Source organism: Lissotriton vulgaris, chromosome 1_1 (genome assembly GCF_964263255.1).
Source record: "Lissotriton vulgaris chromosome 1_1, aLisVul1.2, whole genome shotgun sequence".
Taxonomy (NCBI): domain Eukaryota; kingdom Metazoa; phylum Chordata; class Amphibia; order Caudata; family Salamandridae; genus Lissotriton; species Lissotriton vulgaris.
Genome location: NC_141685.1, coordinates 49,822,090 through 49,836,518, shown reverse-complemented (window position 1 = coordinate 49,836,518; position 14,429 = coordinate 49,822,090). Strand labels below are relative to the sequence as shown.

At 48.3% G+C, this 14,429-nt stretch overlaps 2 protein-coding genes across 2 annotated transcripts in view; both read right to left on the bottom strand.

The window, feature by feature from the left end:
* LOC147737194 (uncharacterized) overlaps positions 1-3,139 on the bottom strand; it is a 28,004-nt gene extending 24,865 nt beyond the window's left edge. The window contains exon 1 of the mRNA XM_086923122.1: positions 3,092-3,139. Within this exon, the coding sequence (XP_086779248.1) occupies positions 3,092-3,139 (48 nt within the window). The remainder of the gene's footprint in view (positions 1-3,091) is intronic.
* The window catches only part of LOC147737193 (uncharacterized), a 132,846-nt gene that overhangs the window by 96,273 nt on the left and 22,144 nt on the right, over positions 1-14,429 (bottom strand). The gene's annotated exons all lie outside the window — the stretch shown is intronic.

Below are 14,429 nucleotides of genomic sequence, written 5' to 3'. Positions count from 1 at the left end.
AATTGTGTGTAATCTTCTCAACACTTGAATGGAACAAAAAATATCGGGAAGCAGTCCTGTAACACCTGTTGAAATTTTTCTAACAGATAAGAGTCTTTAGGTAATAGCCTCTCCGGCATCAACTTAATTTGTGACTAAAGTTTTTCTCAAATCTATTTGTATAGGTTCTTAGCAATGCAGTATTAAGGTGTTAGTCTGATATTTAATGATTAAACTGATAAGCACCTTTTTGCACTGGTGTAATGGCAGTAACTGAGGGCGTTAGAACGTGCAGAGTACTATTGTGGATCATTAGTCGCAGAACATCAGTTCCTTCTACCCTTTCTATGTTTGGGGTAAGGTTAAGGTTTGTAGTTCTGAGGATGAGGATTTATTTACATTAGATATAGCGCAACGGTGCTCCTTTAATCCATTTTTATATTTAACAGTTTTAGATATCACTCCTGCACAACAGATAATGTTGAGGCGATTTACATAGAATTACAGAACAGTACACAATAAAAAGAAAACAATCTGAGATGGTCATGAACACAATAAAGTGGTGAATTTTTAAGGTTTTCGCAAGAGTGAGCAGAGTGGGTCGAGGTGTTATATCCCGAGGCAGATAGTCTCAAACTTGCATAACTGGTTAAAAACGGTTGTTGAACAAAGGTGATTTTCCAATCTTTTGGTTGTTAACGTGTCAGCTTCGGAGTCTCCTTTCAGCGCCTTTTCTTTGATGGGATCCAGAAGAAGCCTTTAGTTGTAACTTTCTTTTATGTAGTGTGTGCTTTCTCTCTAGAATTACATGATGCTTCAGATGAACGTTATTCTGTCATGCTGAGGCAATTTGTCTTTCTGATAATATTTCAGATGAGGATGCTGAAGCGGTCTTTCTACATTATTTCTGATGCTGTGTGCACAGATATGGCTGTGCTCTGGGTTAATGAAATGCAAAATTAGAGACTTCACTTACAGGTATAGTACTTTCCTCGCCACACTTAGATTTTTGGAAATTGTTTAAACGTAGAATGCTGGATGTCCTTCAGTTTTTCAAAATAATCCTTCTTATGGCACTGACATTCAATTGCTTAGTGCTAAATCTTGCTTTCTTCGTCCGTAATTTCAATCACTTATATTATTAAAATTAAATAGTTAATACATGTACATTTCCAAAAATATAATTTACAAGCCAAATCAATGCAGAATTTTGAATATGCTGAGCTGTTTTTCAGACAGAGCAGAGTGTAGAATGGTAGCCTGAGAGTACTTGGATGTAGGAATGAGGTTTTGTAGAATATTCAACATTTTATTAAGCTCACAAAGGATACATGTACCCTATGGAGTTGCAACATAGAATCCCAAAGACAGATATGAAAGTCATATGGACTGGCACCAAACAGATATTTAAAAAATATATACTATTAATTAATTTATAATGCAGATTTCTGGGAAGGGAATGACTCATCCACAGACAACAGGCGTTTTCCCCTGCCCTGAGTTACCACCTACTTTGGCCTCTGCCTCAAGCAAATCTATTGTGTGCTGTGAGGACTATGCCTAGACCTATCCCTCAACTATGGTCCAGAGTGTGAATCAAGGGCAATGAAATTAAGGCGTACTTTCATGTGTTCATTTTATTCCACCTGATCATTAGTTGTTAGGTTTTTCTGCACCTGGATTTACTGGGCGCAGAAAACCAGGACACAATCTTTTTCCAGACAGAAAACTTAGACTGAAAAGACGCATAAGACTCTGGGTGCAGGAGAAGCAGCTAAGACTTATGCTGTTTTTTTTCACTAACTGGGGGAAACACACAATTCTTCCCTCTGTTGGTGTTCACAGTTGTTGTCGGCCTGTGATTCGGTGTTGAGTGCAGAGCGTATCGATTAGAGCCGAGGGGCCGAGCAAAGGAGGAGTTGACGAGCAAGCGGAGCGGAGCCTGGGACGACTGCCAGGGTTTGTTTTGTGACCGGTTCCCGCTTCACCCGCGTCCTGGTATACGGGCCCTTTAGGTTCTACAGATCTGCGATGGAGGCAGGAATGGCCGCTGCCAGCACCGCGGTGCAAAGGCGCTGCTGGTGCTGCTCATGCGGTGGCTGCTGCAGGGCACAGAGGGCACAGAGGAGCCTTGGCCTGACACCTGATTTATGTCAAAAATGTGTTTATTAATTTTTTTTTCCACAGTCCACAGGCAAAAATTACATCATCACTTGGTCCCACGCAGGGGATCAGAAAGCCTCAACAGAATTATAACAGGTGGACAAAGTGCATTGATCAATATAAATCAGCTCCTCCTCTTATTAGATAAGCCAAATGAAAGATACAGCTTCTAAATGCCCCGGAGCTTAGAGAGAAAGATAAAAAAGAAAAAAAGATCATGCAACTTTGCTAAGCCAGCAGATAGGTCTAAAGAAAACTCAACGGCCTTCTGTAACGGTAATTTCTCCAGGTTGCTCCACCGAGGTGTTGTATGCGGAATAGCCAAAAAGTGTGGACAAACTCATCCTAACATGGGATAAGTAATTATGAATCTAACAAGAAACAAAGAAAAAAAACTAATAAAAAAACCACTTCCGGGCGTGGCTACCGGCCGAGAAAGATGGCCGCGTTCCAGCAGAGCTCCGTGACTGCAGGGCACCTTCCTCGACAATCCGCACAATAATCCTGACTTCAGCAGGCGCTGCTACGGCTGTATAAAAACGGGAGATCTTCTGGTTCACGGTGAAGCAATCCGCTACTCCAGACTCCTAAAACTCAAGCGGCTACGAGACAGTGCAACCGAGGCCTAACAGCACTACGGAAGCCGGGGACTAAAGTTTCACGGCGGCCCGGCATACAGATGACCCGACAAGAACTGCTCCTGAACACAGAATAAAGACGGCGAAAACCAAAACGGACGCGGCTGCGCGCACAGGACATCCTCGGACTACAAGGTACTGGCGACTGCTAGAGGAGGCAGCGAGGGGGCTCTGAGTGAAAACCCGATGTTACCGGGCAGGGACTGGGGACGCCGCAGTACGGCAGCACAAAATGGCGGCACAAAATGGCGGCTTAATCCTGGAACCACCGGCCTCTCTGTTACCGCCGCTGAGCATACCAGCCTGCTCACCTGCCCCACACGAAGCACTAGCTGCAAATCAGTGACACCAGCAGGCATTTTAAGGGGCATACCCTAGATAGCACTGTGAGAAGACAACCGGCGCAGTCTCACGAGCTCAGCGGGGGCTATAGGGAGCGGTTCCAAGGCTGAAAGACAGGAGCTGGAGGTACCACAGGCCGCTGGTCCTACACAGCGGACCAGCCCAGCGCAGCGCAGGCCCACACGCATTCCCGGAGTCACCAAGGAACACACTGTACAACACATCGAGGAACAGTTGACAAACAGGGCTCTTCTCCTGTCCTCACAAATTTTTGGGTGCGTGTCCACTGCGATCAAGTACCATGACGGGCAAGGGGCCCAAGGTGCAACAGCCTCCGCGCTTGGAAAAATATGCCTATGTAAAAGAACCCCAGAATGGTCACTCGAAAGCAAAGCGCCACGCACATCATCCCAGACGACCAACCCGCCTGGTGACGCCGAACAGGTCACCCTGAAAGACGTCATGGCGGCATTGCAGACAATGCAAACTTCAATGGGCACTATCTCCACTGATATCTCCCTGCTAAGGGCGGACTTCTCCAAGTTGTCAGACCGTTTGATTGAGGCGGAAAAAGCTACATCGGGGCTAACTGACGACACGGCGGCCTTGAAACACAAAGTACAGAAACTGGAAGATGACAATCTGCTATTAAAGGCGAAACTTGACGAACAGGAAGGCCGTTCACGGCGCAACAACGTACGCCTGGTGGGTGTACCGGAAACAACAGGGGGCCTGCGTTGGACCTATTTGTAGAAGACTTGATCCAAACCACGCTGCAACCGAAGGGCCTGTCAAATAATTTCTCAGTGGAACGTACCCACCGGGTGCCAGGGGGGAAACCGAAACCAGGGGCACCACCGCGTCCAATCTTAGCGAGGATCTTCAACTTTCGCGACCGCGATGCCATCCTGCAGACAGCTCGAATGGCTCCAACAGTCAAAATTGACAACGCAGAGGTCACCTTCTATCCAGACTACACGGCAGCGGTGGCACAACAACGACAAAATTTCACGGAAGTGAAAAGGGAACTCCGTTCTAGGGAACTCAAATACTCAATGCTCTTCCCAGCGAAGCTGCGTGTTGACGCGGAGGGAAAAACTTGGTTTTTTGAATCGCCCAAAGATGCGCAAGAATGGTTGGAGGGCTGGCGGCAGACAGAGAAACCCAGGAACCGGGACGCAAGACATAATGACCGATAATGGAAAAGACAGAAGCCCACAACAAACTGCATCACAGAAGCGACGCTATGACTTGGCTTTTTAAGGATTAAGGAACTCACAGGCTGCGACGCTTCACAACAACGCAGTAGGAGACTATGATATGGACACGGCCCGAGATTGGGCGGTGAGCACAAGGTGGTGGGTACTGTTACATTGACCTTCCTTACAATGGGTCGATTAAGGACGCGATACACAGGCAAGTTATGAAGACTCCTACAGGTAGGACCTACCGTGATGTTGGTATCGCTGCATGGACATTGATGGGTGGGAAGGAGGCTATAGCAGTCATGGTAGTCTCACCCTCAAGAACACTACATTTTGTTCTGGGAAGTAAGCACTCTGCTCAGTTGGGGGTGGTGGATGGTTCTGTATCTGCTTGGCAGGGAGGCAGGGTGGGGGGGGATTTTGATAGCGATAGTCTAGTCTAAGTCTGGGATCTGGTAGTACTGAGACCCCCTCCGATTGAGACATGGTTCGCATCAATTGTGTCCAGTAGGGTGCAATTTTCGGGCAGTCCCATATAGTGTGATAGAAGGTCCTTTCCTCACCACAACCCCGCAGGCAGTAAGGATGTGTTATTCGTCTCATCTTATGCAGTGTATGTAAATGTATGTAAATGTATAGGCATTTATATAGCGCACTACTTACCCGTAGGGTCCCAAGGCGCTTCGACCACTGCGAAACCCTTCCTGGCTTCCCTGAGAGATGGTCCCTTAATGGGTATCTCCAGGGTGAGACCAGGCATCCCCGGCGGTCTGGTGGGGCCGTTAGTGAAGATGAGGCAAGCTAATGCCCAGAGTTGCCGAGTGTGATCGCTGATCAGAGTGGGCACCGAGGCGAGAGAATTAACGAGTCCGCTGACCCTGGTCCAGAAACCTGCCGCGCCGGGAATCGAACCCTGGTCCCGGGCCGTCCTCTGCTCTCGGGTCTGCCGCCTCTAACCAGTGAGATATGATCTATGTAATATGCGTAGTTGTACCAAGTGGAGAAGTGAGGGGATGCCTAATTCTTTCGGGGACGCAATCGCCTCTTGCCACTCCGAATCCTCAATGTTCCCACAATCATGCGTCCACTTCTCCCGCAGGGGCCCCGTTGTGAGATGTAGCTTTTGATGTGGAACCACTGATAGTGTTAAGGTTGAGAGTACCAAGGTTGACGAGAACATGTGGAGGCAAATAAGATCAGTGAGGGACATTTGTCTGAGCTTCCGAACTAGTAATGGAATTAGCAGGAGAGGCAGAAAAGCGTAATCAAATATCCCTGACCAAATCGTCCATAGGCATTGCCTTTGGATGCTGGGTGTGGGAATCTGGATGCAGAGTTTGGGCATTTTGCGTTGTGCAATGTGGCAAACAGATCTATCTGTGGAAAACCTCATTTTTGCACGTAGGGAAGAAGAAGTGGGGATGAAGTTCCCACTCGTGGACTTGCTGCCTGTGTCTGCTGAGCAGGTCTGCATCTGATGGTCTTCTCCTGGGAGGTGTTCTGCTAGGAGATTGATTTTCTGGTGAATCGCCCAATACCAAATGCTTTGTGCAAGGCACGACAGCGGGAGAGAGTGAGTCCCTCCCTGTTTCTGTAGGTAGTACATTGCTGTCATGCTGTCAGTGCACACTAAGACAGTCTTGCCTACGCGTTGGGTTAAAAAAGCTGAGTGCCAGGAACACTGCTAGAAGTTCCAGGTAGTTGATGTGGAGACGTTTGTGTTTGTCCGACCGCAGCCAGTGGACTCTGTAATGTTGAAGATGGGCACCCCAACCGGTTATTGATGTGTCTGTGGAATCGGGTCTATGAAAGGCTGTCCTTTTGCTAAGTTTTGAGGGTTCCACCACTGCAGCGAGCGATGGTTGCGGCGGTCTACCAACACTAGATCAGTTAATAGACCCTGGGCCAGATGTACGACCCTTTCATTTTGAGCCTCGCAATTTGCGACTTATTGTGAGGCGCTAAATGAAATGCACAGTTGTTGTTATTACACTAATTAGCGGTTCCCAATGGGCTTGTAAATTGCGAGGCTCATTAATATTAATGAGCCTCTCGCAATTCCCCAGCTCAGCAGGCCACGGATGGTGGGCTCAACAGACCACCACTTCTGGGACTGCGTTTTAATAAAGCAGCTTTTTTTTTTTAAATGCATCCCGTTTTTCTTAAAGGAAAACGGGATGCATTTAATTTTTAGAAAGTGAAACGTTTTCGTTTCATACTTTAAGGGCAGGCAGTGGTCCCTGGTACCACTGCCTGCTCTTAAAAAATATTTTTAGACACAGTCACAAAGTAAGGGGACCCATTCGAAATTGCAACTGCATTAGTCAAGTCAAGTCAAGTCATAACATTTATATAGCGCACTACATACCCAGAGGGTTTCAAGGCGCTTAGGAAGGGGAGGTGGATTATTTGTCAAATATCCACGTTTTAAGCTGCTTTCTGAACGCTAGGTGATTCTGGGTGAGGCGAAGGTAAGCGGGGAGTGAGTTCCATGTTTTGGCAGCCAGGTATGAGAAGGATCTGCCTCCCATGGTGGTCTTGTTGATGCGAGGTACAGTGGCGAAGGCTTGGCTGGAAGAGCGAAGTTGGCGGGAGGGGGTGTAGAAGGACAGTCGAGAGTTGAGACAATCTGGTCCGATGTCGTAGAGTGATTTGTGTGCGTGGGTAAGCAGTCGGAAAGTAATCCTCTTATTGACGGGTAGCCAGTGGAGGTCTTTAAGGTGACCAGAGATGTGTTCGTTGCGTGGGATGTCTAATATGAGCCTGGCTGAGGCGTTTTGGATTCGTTGTAGTTTCTTCTGGAGTTTAGCGGTGGTACCTGCGTAGAGGGTGTTTCCGTAGTCCAGTCGGCTCGTGACTAGAGCGTGGGTGACTGTTTTCCTTGTTTCGGAGGGGATCCAGCGAAATGTTTTTCTGAGCATGCGAAGAATGTTAAAGCAGGAAGAGGATACGGCGCTGACTTGTCTGTTCATTGAGAGTGATGAATCCAGGATGACGCCAAGGTTCCGAGCGTGGTCTGTCGGGATGGGTGCATTTCCGAAGGCTTCCGGCCACCAGGAGTTGTCCCATGCAGAGGAGGATTTACCTAAGATGAGGACTTCTGTTTTGTCTGAGTTCAGTTTCAGACGGCTTTGTTTCATCCATTCGGAGACTTCTTTCATTCCTTCGTGTAGGTTAGTTTTGGCGGTGCTGGGGTCCTTGGTGAGAGATAGGATCAGTTGAGTGTCATCCGCGTAAGAGATGATGTTGAGGTTGTGTTGGCGGGCGATGGCTGCGAGGGGGCTCATGTATACGTTGAAGAGGGTGGGACTGAGTGAGGATCCTTGTGGTACGCCGCAGATGATTTCAGAGGCCTCGGACTTGAATGGTGGGAGGCGGACTCTCTGGGTTCTTCCGGTGAGGAACGAGGTGATCCATTCCAGTGCCTTTCCTTGGATTCCGATGTTTCTGAGGCGTTGTAGAAGGGTGCTGTGGCAGACTGTGTCGAAGGCTGCAGAGAGGTCGAGGAGGATGAGGGCGACTGTGTCTCCATTGTCCAGTAGAGTTCGAATGTCGTCTGTTGCTGCGATGAGGGCGGTCTCAGTGCTGTGTTTGGCTCGAAAGCCAGATTGTGAGGGGTCGAGTGATTTGTTGGCTTCGAGGAAGGCGGCGAGCTGGTTGTTGACAGCTTTCTCGATGACTTTGGCCGGGAATGGAAGAAGTGAGATGGGGCGGTAGTTTTTGAGTTCGGTGGGGTCTGCTGTTGGTTTTTTCAGAAGGGCGGTGAGTTCAGCGTGTTTCCAGTCTTCTGGGAAGGTAGCGGAGTTGAAGGAGCAGTTGATGACGTCTCGGAGGTGCGGAGCTATGACGGAGTCTGCTTTGTTGAAGATGTTGTGAGGGCATGGGTCTGTGGGGGATCCAGAGTGGATGGAATTCATCAGGCGGATGGTGTCCTCAGTGGAGATTGGGTTCCAGGCGTTAAGGGAGTTAACGGGGGGAAGATGGTCAGCTGATGGTAGGGTGGGTTGCCTTCCGGGTTGGTTGTCAAAGCTGTTGTGGATGTCAGCAATCTTGTTGTGGAAAAAAGAGGCTAGGGAATCGCAGAGGGTTTGAGAGGGGGTGATGTCGTTGGAGTTGGCCGAGGGGTTGGAAAATTCCTTGACGATGTTGAAAAGTTCCTTGCTGTTGTGGGCGTTGTTGTCAAGTCGATCTTTGAATGCTGTTTTCTTGGCTTTTCGGATCAGTTGGTGGTGAGTACGGATGGCGCTTTTGAAGGCGTCCTTGTTGCTGGTGGATGGGTCTTTTTTCCAGGCCTTTTCAAGGGAGCGGCACAGTTTCTTGGATTTCTTGAGGTCGTCGTTGAACCATGAGGCCTTCTTGAAGCCAAGTTTGTGTTGACGTTTTTTCAGTGGTGCTAAGGTGTCGGCGGTGTTGGATAACCAAAGGGTGAGGTTGGAGGCGGCTTCGTTGGCGTTAGAAGAGAGGGCTGGGGAGGATTGAAGGAGTGATGTGGAGATCTGTTCTGTGGTGATTTTGTTCCAGTTTCTTTGCAGAGTTGGTTGGGGGTGGTTGATGGGTTTCGGCTTGTTGTAGGTGAAGTGAACGCAGCTGTGGTCAGTCCAGAGGAGATCCGTAGTGTGGCTGAAGGAGACATGGTTGCTGGAGGTGAAGATGGGGTCGAGAGTGTGACCTGCGATGTGGGTGGGGGAAGTGACCAGTTGTTTAAGTCCGAGGTTGGCGAGGTTGTCCAAGAGGGTAGCGGTGTTGTGGTCGTTGATCTTTTCAAGGTGGAAGTTGAGGTCTCCCAGAAGGATGTAGTCTTTGGAGGGGAGCGCGTGTGGGGTGATGAAGTCCGTGATGTCTTCACTGAATTTTGCGCGTGGTCCAGGTGGTCTGTAGAGGAGGGTGCCTCTGAGTGTGGTCTTGGGGTCGATGTGGATCTGGAAGTGAAGGTGTTCGGATTTGGCGAGGTTGGCATCAGAGCTGGTTGAGATGCGGATTGTTTTCTTATGGACGATAGCGATTCCACCTCCTGTATGGTCGGTGCGGTCCTTGCGTGTGATCTTATAGTCATCAGGGATAGCGATGGCGATGTCAGGGGCGGAGGAAGCGTTCATCCATGTTTCCGTTAGGAAGGCGACGTCAGGAGAGATGGTGTCTAGTAGGTTCCAAAGGTCAATGGCGTGCCTGTGGACCGAGCGGGTGTTGAGAAGGATGCATTCTAGGTGATTGGGGTCGGGAATCTGTGGTGTGGTCGTAGCGGAGATGTTGTCGGTGCCGCTAAATTTGCAGGAGAAGCAGGAGAACGGTCCGTGGGTGCGTCCAGGAGCGGCTTGGACGCAGTTGGGGGCGCGACCGGGGTCAAGGGCTAGGAGGGTGGCAGCATCGTAGGTAACGCGGGGGGCAGGGCAGCGCGAGGGGCAGGGGGTCTGGCGCTGGGCGCGGTCCAGGCGCGGACGGGCGTAGACGGGCTTACCTTTGGCGCACCTTCGGCGTGTCCGAAGCGCGTTGACGCTGCGCATGGAGACATTGGCCATAAATGGAGGGTGGAGGGGGCGGAGCGTGGGAGGGTCAGCAGCTGGGAGGCGGTAGCGGGGAGGAGGGGCAGGGAAAACAACAACAGCAAACAAGATGGAGGTCAGAGGGGAGGCGAGGCAGGGGCAGTAGGTCGCCAGCGAAAATAAATCCAATTATGCACGTTGCTGCCAGGTGGGCCAATACAGTTAAATGCAGTGCAGGGCGGGCGGCGCTATAGTCACAAGCGCTGAGAGCTATGAGATTAAACAAAACACTGCGCAAATTTGTGAAATGCAGGCGAGCCGATTTTAAACACGGCGCTATTTAGTCTAATGCAGGCGATACCACTGAAATAAAGAATGCAGGCGATACCGTGAAGTTGATTCAGCAGTGCGATCCCCAGGAAGATAGCAGCAGTACAGGGAGAGGAGCAAGGAGGGAGCAACCCTCTTGAAAAGGGTGGTAATTTGCGACCGCAATTGTGGTTGCAATACATTCACACATAGCATTGAGAACGCAATTAGGAAGGGACTAACTAACTGTGACTCTCAATTCCTAAATAGCGAGTCGCAAATAAACTGTGACTCGCTATTTTGGAATTGTACATGGCCAACAGTGATTTTGCATGTGCAAACGGGTTCGCAAACCCGTTTGCGCATGCAAAATAACGTCGTACATCTGGTCCCCTGTGACTGATTCCACTGACTTGCTAGACATTGTTGCAGAGGACGCATGTAAGCCTTGCATGAGGTACGATTGCAACGCAGGATGCCATAATTCCCAGCAGTTGCATGAAGACTCTAGCTGGTAATGATTGGTGGGGTTGAAATTGTAATAGTGTGGCCTGGATATTGTGAATCCTGGCTATATTAGGAGTGGCTAGAGCTTTGAGAGTGTTGATGGAAGCACCCAGATAGGATTGCACTTGTGCCGGACACAGGTGAGATTTTTGTGCAATGATTGTAAAACCCAACTGGTAAAGTAGATGTACTATTGTCTGATTGTGTAGCGTCCTTGGTGAGAGGGAGGATGACCTGGATGTGCGTTGGATACTATACTGAGTCCGTACTGTTTGATGATGGTGGCGAGGAGGGCCATGTAGATTTTGAAGAGCGTGGGGCTGAGCGACGATCCTTGTAGGTCCTCGGCAATTGATTTCTGTGGGTTCGGAGGGGAAGGGTGGCAGTCTGATTCTTTGGGTTCAGCCAGTGAGGAAGGAGCAGATCCAGTCAAGGGCGGTTCCCTGTATGCCGGCGTCATAAAGTCTGCCGGTGAGGGTGCAGTGGGAGACGGTGTTGAATGCCGCACAGAGATCGAGTAGGATCAGAGCTGCAGTGTGCCTTTGGTCGAGGAGGGTGTGGATGTTGTCTACGGCAGCGAGTACAAAAAACAAGACAGCTCAAGACAGTGTTTCCCATGCGGACTCACTAGAAAAACATAGAATATTAACAATTAGCTTGCCAATGGGGATGGCTCCCTCACTAGAAGACTGTACAATTTGAGGTATAGTTTTTGCTGCAGTATATTCAGAGCACATGGTACCCCTTCATTGGCTGTTTTGATAGAAGTGCTTAATCCGATCCAGAATGCACGGGGTAGTACCTGCCCTGGACTTGGGAATAAAACTGATGGGCAATTTTGCAACGATGTCCTCCATAATGTTAATTAACATAAAGAGGGAAGCAGCAGTGTTGGCTATATGCCAGCGTTTAAGGATTTGGCTCCTGCATAGCAGGAGCGCAAATTTCCTATAATTATCGAAGAAACATAAGCTACGCTGGATAGAGATAATTTGAGTGCCAGACCTGGTAAACCACAATTGAAGAGTTATTCTGCAAATGATAACTCTAAACAAGCACCTGACTTTTGAACAAAGAAGCAGAAGGAGAATAAGAAAAACAAATATAAAATAAAACTACAGGGTGGGTCTCCTACACAGGAAGCTACTGAAAAAAACTACAATCTGCTTAACTGCGATAACATTAGACCACCCAAGAGGTATCAGGATACTGATATATGTTCATCTCGTTTCCTTCAGGAGTTATCCGAAAAACATTTGGAGAGAGGTGGACGGTCAAAGCCCAGATCGGGGGAGAACGTGAAACCGAAGGATCCCAATGCTCATCTGACTACATCATTAAACAGGTTAAACAAGTTAAACCTTCCAAACCTCAATTCAAAAAGAAGAAAGTAGCTGGACTTACAGTCAGGGATGCCCCGCATATTCAGGACACTGCTTCTGAGCAGGGACTGGGCAGTGACCATGCTAAAAAGCGCAACAGCAGTCACAATAGTTCGCCAGAACCTGATGGATTGTCTAGTAGAAGTAGCGCTGAGTGAGTACATCACCGTTGAGACACCCGATTTATTTTTTATTTATTTTATGACATTTGATTAAGCGCGAACAAATGCCCGTGGGCGTCTCGGCGCTGCAACATCTGCAAATAATTCTCCTGCTGCGTGAAGTGTGTTCCGGTGTTACTGGTTAAACAGCCAGGTCTTTAGCTGTTTACGGAAGGACCAGAGAGTGGGACTGGTCCTGATTGACTGGGGTAAGGTATTCCACAATTTAGGTGCCGAGACCAAGAACCTGCGGTCTCCCCAAGAAACAGTTTTGGTGCGGGGGACCACTAGATCGTTGAGGGTGGTAGATCGAAGCAATCTGGATGGACAATAAGGGATTAATTGTTCTTTGAGAAACAAGGGTCCTTGTTTATGCAGTGCCTTGTATACAATGCAGACAGTTTTAAACTTAATCCTGCTTCTGATAGGGAGCCAATGAAAGTTTCTGATGGTGTCAGTCGCAGACTTGTATTTAGGGATTCTAGCAAGTAGTCTTGCTGCTGAGTTTTGAACAGTCTGCATTTTTTTGATGACCCTGACCTGAGCGTTTGCAAAAAGACCATTACAGTAGTCCAAAGTGGACAGCACTAGAGAGGTCACCAAGGTTTTACCGGCAGTTTCAGGAAGGAAGGGGATGATTTTCTTTATTAAGTAATTTGTGGAAGGCTGAGGAGGCGATTTGGTTGGCATAGGAGACGAGTTGAGGTGGTCGTCAAAGACAACTCCCAGGTTCCTTACCTTGAGGGCAGGTTTAGGCAGGGTTCCGAAAGCCGTTGGCCACCATGCGGGGGACCAACTTGGAGTAAGTTGTCCAAATATGACAACTTCCGTCTTTTTGGAGTTGAGTTTTAGACAATTGGAGGCCATCCAGTCCCCAATTGCCAACATTCCTTCTTTAAAACTCTCGGCCACCTTGTCGCCGTTGTTTTTGATGGCCAGGACTAACTGCGTGTCATCCGCATATGAGGTTAGGCTCATCCTATGTGCTCGAATGATGTTAGCTAGGTCTGACACATAGATGTTAAAGAGTGTCAGACTCAGGGATGAGCCTTGTGGAACCCCGCATGGCAGAGACAGGTTGGACGATTGGAACGATCCCAGTATAACAGCCTGAGTTCTTTCAGACAGGAAAGATGCCAATAGTTTTTTAGCTGTTTGCTGAATGCCCATTTTTTCGACACGGTCGACCAAGATCGAATGATCGACCGTGTCGAAAGCTGCAGATAAATCTAGTAGTACTAGTACTGCTGTTCCTCACTGATCTCGATAGTTCTAATGTCATCTGCGGCTTTAATCAAGGCGGTCTCAGTGCCATGGAACCTACAGAACCCAAATTGGGTGTTGTCAAGTAGGTGATGTTCTTCTATGAATTCAGATAACTGTGAGTTCATAGCTTTTTCAGCGACTTTTGCCAGAAATGGGAGGCTTGCTATTGGCCGGTAATTTTTCAGTTCGTCCTTATCAAGATGTGTTTTTTTTAATAATGGTTTAAGGAGAGTTTTTTTGAGTGAATCTGGATAGGTTCCTGATCTAAACATGGCATTACAGATTTGGGTAATGGCGGGTATCAGGGAATCCATGATTGGTGGGAGAATTTTAAAGGGGCATGGGTCTAATGCAGAACCAGTTTTGATCGTGGTGATGATATCCGCTATTTGAGCGTCGGTGATGTCTTTGAAGTGAGTAAATTTGGGAACAGGGTGTTTGAGGTTAGTGGTACTTGAGGGGGTATTGATATTATCCGAAAAGGCTGAAAAAAATTTTGTTGACCTTTGTAAAGAAGAAAGTGGCCAAGGCATCACAGAGGGATTGAGAGGGAGGTGGGTTTAGATCAGGGGAGTACCCTGCTAGCTACTTGGTAGTATCATAAAGTTCTTTGGAGGAATTCTTGGCTAGCTCTATCCGTTCGCTAAAGTACTTCTTCTTAGCCTCAGTGATCATGGATTTGTATTTGACCAACGTCTCCTTATAGCGAATTTTGTTTTCTTCGCTGTAGGACTTCCGCCAGTGCCTCTCCCTGTTCCTACAGTGTTGTTTCTGGGTCCCTAGGTCTTCGGTAAACCAAGGGGCAGAGGGGGCCGATCTATTTCTGGTCACATGTTTGAGAGGAACCAATGAATTAGTGGCAGTGCCCAGCCAATCCTGGAATTGCTTAGTGGCTGTGTTGGGGTCAGTAGAAAATACAGGCTGGGAATTATCGAGTAAAGTTTTTAGGCTTGAGCTATCTATGTCGTTCCAGGCTTTAAAAGGTTGGTGGCAGGTA